The 8,020-nt window shown below is 48.2% G+C and overlaps 1 protein-coding gene across 1 annotated transcript; it reads right to left on the bottom strand.

Annotated features, from left to right (window-relative positions):
• Positions 1-751: 751 nt before the first annotated feature.
• Mul1 (mitochondrial E3 ubiquitin protein ligase 1) lies at positions 752-6,759 on the bottom strand. Its single transcript, XM_020168639.2, has 4 exons — positions 6,526-6,759; positions 3,703-3,790; positions 3,224-3,344; positions 752-2,697 (listed from the first exon to the last, which is right to left on the bottom strand). Exons 1-4 carry the CDS (start codon positions 6,643-6,645, stop codon positions 1,968-1,970), a joined length of 1,059 nt encoding a protein of 352 aa, XP_020024228.2. The 5' UTR covers positions 6,646-6,759; the 3' UTR covers positions 752-1,967.
• Between the last annotated feature and the right edge of the window lie 1,261 nt (positions 6,760-8,020).

Raw genomic sequence — 8,020 nt, 5'->3', positions numbered from 1 at the left:
AGAAAGCTCATCCCACAGGCCTCCCTCACCCTGCCCACCCCGGGGTCTTCACACCTCACTGAGAGGGCCTCAGCATTGGTGAGTAGATTCTCACTTCTGTCCATTCCTCCAGGGTAGCCACCAATTTGGAAACCAGTACTATGCAGGGTGCTGCAACTGACACTGACGGAAATTCATCAATCTGGTTCCTGGTGGGTAGAAAACCACCTGGAGTTTAGATCAGGCCCCATCACTCCCTAGTACTGTGCCCTTGACCCTGGTGGACTTCCCCTCTCAGGGCTTCTATGTCATCATCTGTACAGCAGGGAGGCCAGGACTCAGCCCGTGGGGCTTGATGAGGGGAGCTCCCTTTGCAACTGAACTCTAAGGTAGCACCAGCCACACAGCAGCTTCCCCCATGCCAACCCAGATGACCCAGTCTGCTTGTTCTCTCCACAGTTCTCACTGCTGTGGTGTTCAGGATGTCAGGGCAGAATTCACAGACAACTGTGTTAGCAAAGCCAGGCAGCACCACAGGCTGGCTGTCCAGGACGGTCCTCAGGGCTCACCAGACTCCTCCCATGGAGACAAGCAGCAGAGACCAAGCATCACCAAGTTACACCTTACCTGGAGCCCAGAGCACCTCACAACCAAGGAAGAGGACAGGGGTCTCAAAGTCCCCCATTTTCATTCTCTTGTAGCAAGGATTCAGTTCCATCCCAGGAATGCCTCAGCTTAGCCCTTAACAATTATTAACAAAGCAACAAGCAAACACGTGGTGCAGCATGTTTAATTTGTGCTGTTCACTGGACACTGCGTGTCCTGGTGTCGGCCCCTGAGAGAACCCCTTACCTCCCCCACACAAGGGAGGACTGGGGATGAATGGTTAAGGATAGGGAAGGGAAATAAAGGAGCTGGTGACTTCTGGCCACTCAGAGGTGGGGAAGACTCATCACCAACTTCTCTTGTACTCACAGGGTCAGGGGAGAAGCAGGACAGGTAATAGGGTAAAGTGATGAGACAGCAGGGATGTTAACTGTGCCACAGGCCAGGGCAGGGGAGCGGCCTGGAGAAACTCAGTACTCTCAGGGTGCTGGTTGGTTTTTTTCTTGGTGAAAGCAAGCAGAGAAGCTACAAAGCCAGGAGGCCAGAACAGCAGCTAACTTCCAGTGAGGCCTTTCTGGCTCATCCTCTGGCAGGAGAAGACCAGAGCCACCCTGGGGCCCTCCTAAGCTGCAGGAGGTCCACGTCAGAGCTAAGGCTTACTCTCTGATGCCATCCCAAGGTGAGACACCAGCAGGGTTGCCTGCCAATCATGGGCCCTCAAGACACCCCTTTGTCCTTTTGTTGATCTGTGTCCCACCCACTTGGACAGAGGCAGACCTGCTAATCTCACTTCTTTCTTCTCCACAGAAGTGCACACATTTAGGAGGCAAGCAGATAAGGGAAAGGGACACAAGTGTCCTGACAGTTTTGAAGAAAGACCTTTTACTGGACTAGAAGCAAAAGGTGGAAAAGGTGACAGTTTCCCCGAGGCAGCTCTTCCAGATACCAGGAGCCCAGCCTTTCCTACCTGGGCCACAGCAAACACCATCACCGGAAAAGACCAGAAAGCGGAAGATCACTGGCTTTGGTACGCAGGCAATGAGGTGCTTTTTCAGTCACTCACACACACTCTCTCACACACACACACACATACACACACACACACACACACACACACACAAACACACACACAGATACACATGCACACCAATGTGGTTGCTGGGAGCAGATGCCAGCCAAGGTCCCCAGTGGAGGGGGCGGGCTCCCCAGAGCTGAAGAGGGCCCTCCCAGGTTGGAAAGGCAACACCCTGCTATTGGAGGTGTAGGCTTAGACAGTTTCCACTCAATCACAGCAGGAGTACAGCCGCCCCCACCAAGGGCCTCAGAGAGGACCGTGACAACTGGGTGGGTTGTTCCTAGGCTAGCATATGGCCACAAGCCACTCAGCTGTTGTACAGGGGGACCATGCGGGTGATCTCCCGCCGGCAGATGGGGCACCTCTTGGGCTCCGGTAAGGCGCGGTAGCACTCACGACAGGAACACACATGCCCACACTCCAGAAAGACACAGGACTTGAAGCTGCTCAGACACACGACGCAGGCGCTCTTCAGACTCTCCCTGTCCTCAGGTGTGGCATGGCGCAGCAGCTGGGCCTCATGCTCCTGGAACTCCTCCTGCATCTGCTGCAGGCGCAGGCGCTCCTGTCGCTGCAAGTACTGCCTCCGCAGGATAAAGAAGAGGGTGGCACACGTGGCAAAGCCAAACACCAGGGCCAGCACCTTCCAGAGCCTGACGCTCGACTCCTGCCGCTGCCGAAGAGTGTCAAAGTCCTGGTTGCTCAGGTAATACTGCATGCCCTGCTTGGGGGGCTGCAGGCGGACAGAGTTGTTGTCCAGGACTAGCTCGCCGACCCCCGTGAGGGTGGCCCCCACCTTCAGCATCTCCTCGGTCTCCTGGATGCCTTTAGGCCGCTCGCCACTGATGTAGTGGCCAATGACATCGGTGAAGGACTGGACTGAGGGATGGAACTTCTCGTAGACGGTCTCGAGGCCCAGATCCACTGAGTCCAGGGGCTTCAGCACTCGCACAGCCACGTCCACGCCATCCTCATGGGGCACCAGATCAAAGGGGACTGTGTTGGTCCTCTGGTGAATGATCTTTGAATAGTCATTCCTACAACAGTAAGAATGCTGAAGATGAAACAAAGGGTAGCAAGCACTGAACACCCAGGCAGGGTCGGAGATCACCTGAACACCAGGAAGACAGGATTAAGTCACTAATACCCAACACCTCGGAAAAGGAAGGCTCCTTAGGTTTTATCAGTGGACAACCATCATAAGTCACCTTTATCCTTATTCCTCTTTGCCAATGTCAAATAAGCATCTGAGAAAAAAACCTCCTAGGATCAGATGGAAACAGGGTACCATGTGTAATGGCACAAGACTATTTTAACAAAAGCTTAAATCATTAATCTATAAATCAGTAGTCCTCAAACTTTAGTGGGCTGAAGAATCAACAGAGCCTGTGATTCTGTGGTTCTGGAGGTGGGCCTGGGAATATGCATTGTAACAAGCTGCCTAGGAGATTCTGACAGAAGTCCAGAGAGCATGGAGAGACCGAAGACACAGCAACAACATCCAGGACCCAGCCTTCGAACAAATCCACTGCAGTGTTCTAGACAGTGGGGAAGGACACGTACCAAAGGTGGGTCGTTCGATTCCACACCATCTTATGCTCCTGAAGCGTCAGACGCTGAATCACCCCCTTGCAGTTTTCCACAAACTGGCTGTTCAGTGTTTCTTTAACAGATCGCACAGCTCCTAAGGAGAAACAAATCATTGTATTGTTCTGCCCTCTCTTTAAGGTCAGTCAACAAGGTATTTCGAGTTTGAGTTATGTTAACCATAAAGTGATTTCAGGGGAACTCTAAGCACCTCACATGGGTCGTATCATCCTCATAAGGTAGAATTAGTTTAGAGAGTATTCCAAAAATTCCAGAAAGGTTTGGTAATCTTGTCCAAAATCAAGTGGCAATAGCCTTTTGGGCCTTTCAAACCCAAAAATATGTTCTGGACTGTGATCCCAACACCATAAAAGGCACTTATGTTAGCCAAGACCATCTTAATCAAACTTTTCAAAGGAGGAAGCAGTTTTGCATTCACCATTAAGCAAACATACCTTCAATAACAGCATAAGGCACACATTTTCCTGGCGCTTCTGAAAGAATACTCTTTAAATCTTCACCCAAGTGGATTTTCTTAGCTCCCTAAATGAAAAAAAAAATGTATATATATATATATACACACACACACACACACACACACACACACACACACACACATACATACACACATATATATTAATTGGCCCCTGAACAATGACATGCTGAATCAAACTTCGGGCAAAAAAGAAAAAAAGAATATTTGTTTTCATGTTGAGAGAATAAGAAAATTGGGCCAGAAGGAGACTACAGAGAACCGGATTCCAAAACTGTACCAGCAGTTTTAACATGTCACCAGAGGTGCAGTGCCTCTGCCCTCTTCCGTCACTGCAGACTGCAGGCACCACACACACTTTTTTCCAATTAACCAAAACATACATTCCTTTTAATGTGAACACTTTTTAGTGAAAATGTTAAAAATACTAGTCAATTCTCATGCTACAGAATGAGTATCATGTAACCTCCTCCTGACATGACAATATGGAGCTATAATCCAAAAGGTTCAGGTGAAAGCCCCCAACCTTTGCTTTATTAGGGCAAGTGTCTGTTAACTCGTGTCCAACACTGTTCCACTACTTCTTGTCTTAGATCTTCCAACAATCAAGGAGGCACAGTTACTCCTGCTGCTTCTTCCTCCAATAACCCTTAGTTCTCCCACTACTTCTGTGTTCCTCTTTTTCTCTGCCTTGCTCTAAAACACTTCTCACCATGTCATGCCACCTGATCCTGTGTTTAATGTCTGTTAAGCTGTACTAGAACAGAATCTCCCCTGGAGCTGAGAACAGCGCCTGACATACACCAAGTACTAGTGAAAAAATTTATGAATAAATTAGTGACCAAGCACTTAGAGATACTATGTATCAGGCACTATGCCAAGCACCTGAAATGCATAAATGTACTTAATGCTGATACCATCTCTACAGAGTAGGCATTATTATTTTCTATTACAGAAAAGGGAATAGAGACTCAAAGAGACAAAGTGATTGCCCAAAGTCACATAGATAGTAAAGAATGTACAACAGGATTAGAAGGGCAGGGGGTGTACAGAAGGCGAGAAAGACCTGGGTTTGAGTCAGTCTTTAATATATCCATTGTGAGTTTGGACAACTTAATTTACTTGAGTCTCAGTTTCCAAACTATTAAGGACTTTTTACATGGGAGGCATGTAATCATCACACATTCACATCACTGAGAAACACACAGGGGATAAGACACAAACCCTACTCCACAAGTTTTGTAAGCTGACCAAGAAAAGGGAATCTAAAATATTAGGGGTCCCAACTCTTTTTCCAAGAAAGGGCTATTTCATCCTCTCTTAGGAACTAACTGGCAAAGTTTTTAAGGCCGCCCAAAGATGGGACATGGAGAGTTCACTGTTTCAAAGAATCACATCCAAGCAGAAAGGCTGAGATTGGAAGGATCGTGGTTCAAAGCTAGCCAGGGCAAAAAATTTGTGAGACCACCATCTCAACAAATAAGCCGCCAGTCTCCCATCTACATGGCAAACTTAGGTAGGAAGATCTGAGTCCAGCATCAGGCAAAAAGTCAAGACCCTATCTGAAAAATAACCTAAAGCAAAAAGGTCTGGAGATGTGGCTCAAGCGACTAGCAAGTGTGAGGCCCTGAGATGAAACCCCAGGACCACAGGGGAGGAAAAAAAAAAAAACTCATATCCAGCCAAACTGGTTTTGGAGTCAGAAAGTGAAGTACCAGTCACACAGAGCCAATCGCTTCAGGAGTAACTTGACTATTTCATTAGGCCAACAACGGGGCAGCTGGAATTTCACTAGCGTGCCATTTGCATAGCAAATCCAATTGCCTCAAAAATTGGTTCACTTCAAATTCCAAAACTTCTTTCATTACAAGGACTTCACCCATTTGTCTCTAAACTTTACTGAAGACAACCTGATAATAAAGAAATTAGGTATGGGAATCCACCTTTCATATAAATGCCAAATTAAGCCTTTGGCTGGTGAATTATGAAATATCAGCCAAAACAAACCCACCAACATTTATTGAGCATTTGCCATCTGTCAAACACTGACCTAGAACCTAGAAAGGAAGGAGGAAGATAAATAACCCTGCCTCAAGAGGTCTGTCTCTGTGGACCAGTTTCAACAGCCACAACAAAGCAATGGAAAGAAAAGTCCTACCCTTGGACTCAAAGGGCCAAAGTTTAAATTCCAAGCTGACTAGCTGTGTAACATTTCCTCTGAATTTTACTTTCCCAATCTGCAATTGAGAGGGAAATAACTGTTATTTTATCTACCTGGGAAAATTACTGCATAGAAAAATAAAATCTAGATGGAAGTGTGCTGTGTAAACTGTAAAGTACGGTTCAAAAAAGTGGGGAGATTTTTTAAAGTAACTATAATATGAAAAGGCAGAAGCAAGGAGCGAGCGCTTAAGTAAACAACAGGTCTCTGCACTGTTCCTCTCCTCGATATCTGCATGGTCCCCTCATCTCTTCCTGGTCCCAGCTCAAGTGTCACCTTGTTTAAACACCAAGCTCCCTTTCCCCCAGCAGTTTGTTCGAAATATCTTTCGAACAAATGAAGTCAAGAGTCGTTCTGAGTGAGGAGAGCGAGTTGGGAGGAAAGGGGCAGAGTGGCCGCTCCCCAGACCCACTTCCGATCCCCGCGGCTCCGCGGACCGGCCGGGGACGGCCTCTCGGAGAGCGTTTCCTCTGGAAGTTTCCCACCGTGAGGCGGCCAAGGTGAGTCGTGGATTTGCCAGGACCGGGGACACTAACCCGAGACCAGGCGGGCTCCAGCACTGACCTTGAGCTGTTGGGCGACCTGGGCCTTCTGCCGGTACACGGAGTACAGGACGGCAGTGACAACGGAACTGGTGCCCAGGAGGATGAACTGGCCCAGCGAGGGCCGCCCTCCGCTCTCCATGGCGACGCCGAGGCCGGGACGGCGACCCCCGCCCTCCACCTTCCTCCACCTCCCTCCGCCCAGGACCGCACCCCCGGACAGCCCTTCCCGGAAACCCCCAGCCGGTCGCCGGGTGATGACGTAGGCCCCGGAACCGGAAGTGTGCCGGGGCAAAAGGGCCGGAAGTCGGGTTGCCAGGGTGACCACGTTGCCAGGGTGACCACGTTGCTGCGGCCGCGGGGGGAAGTGGGTCTCCCCAGCTGAGTTTGGAGAGTGTCTTTGCAGAGTTGAGCGATGTCTTGTCGCTGCCCACTACTGTTTCCCTTAGACACGCGACGCACGACCTGGATTTTATTCCTTTTTTTTTTTTTCTTTGCAGTTATGGGGATGCAGCCCAGGACCTGAGGCAAGTGCTCTTATTGAGAAAACAGACCGGCCGGAGAGGTTAGGGGTCAAAGCCATACTGCTCAGAAGTGCTGGAGAGTTTACCGGCTCCATCGCTCTCAGCTCCGAGAGATTGAATCACCAAAGTAGCCCCGAATCTGCCATCATCACTAGGACAATATATTATCATTGCAGCTGCATTTATTGAAGCCTATGATGTGTCAGATACCGTAACAAAAGTTTTACAGGCCTCCATTTGATCCTCACGACGCGGCTACAGTGATTACAGATGAGGAAACAGACTCAGGTTAAGCAACTTGATTGAGATCTGCCAAAAGTGATAAGGGGGGCTTCAAACCCAAGTGGTCCTTCAAGGACTCTACTGACCTCTGAAACTTTTTTTTTCTTTTTCACAGTACTGGGGTTTGAACTCAGGGCCTCAGGCTTGCTAGGCTCACCCTACCACCTGAGCCACTCTGCCAGCCTTTTACTGACCTCAGTAAGACATCTTAAAATAATCAGATATGCAAAATCTTATCCAAAAAGTCCAACTGTGAAGCATGTGTTCATTGAGCAATTTCCTGCAGGTTATGCGTTAAATTCTTGAAAATACACAGATACACCAATTGACCCAAATCAAGATTATTATTGCAAGCATTTTTAATGATAATAAAAACAGCCTAAACATTCTCAATAGTCAATTGGCTAAATAAAATTTTAAAACATATGTATGTGTGTGGTAAAGTAAAAAAAAGACTGAAACACTTTGAGTATGATCCCATGTATTTATTTATTTGGAGACTATGGTTTGAACTCAGGGCTTCACACTTGCAAAGCAGGCCCTTTACTGCTTGAGCCACACCTCCAGTCCATTTCACTCTGATTATATTGGAGATGGAGTCTTGTGAACTATTTGCCTGCCCTAGAGCCGAGATCCTCCTGACCTAGCCTCCCAAGTATAGGATTACAGAAGTGAACCACCAGAGAGAGACCAGCTCCGTCAATTTTTAAA

This window comes from Castor canadensis, chromosome 7 (assembly GCF_047511655.1).
Source record: "Castor canadensis chromosome 7, mCasCan1.hap1v2, whole genome shotgun sequence".
Lineage (NCBI taxonomy): Eukaryota > Metazoa > Chordata > Mammalia > Rodentia > Castoridae > Castor > Castor canadensis.
Note: the sequence above shows the minus strand (reverse complement) of the source record. Positions and strands in the feature narration are given on the sequence as shown.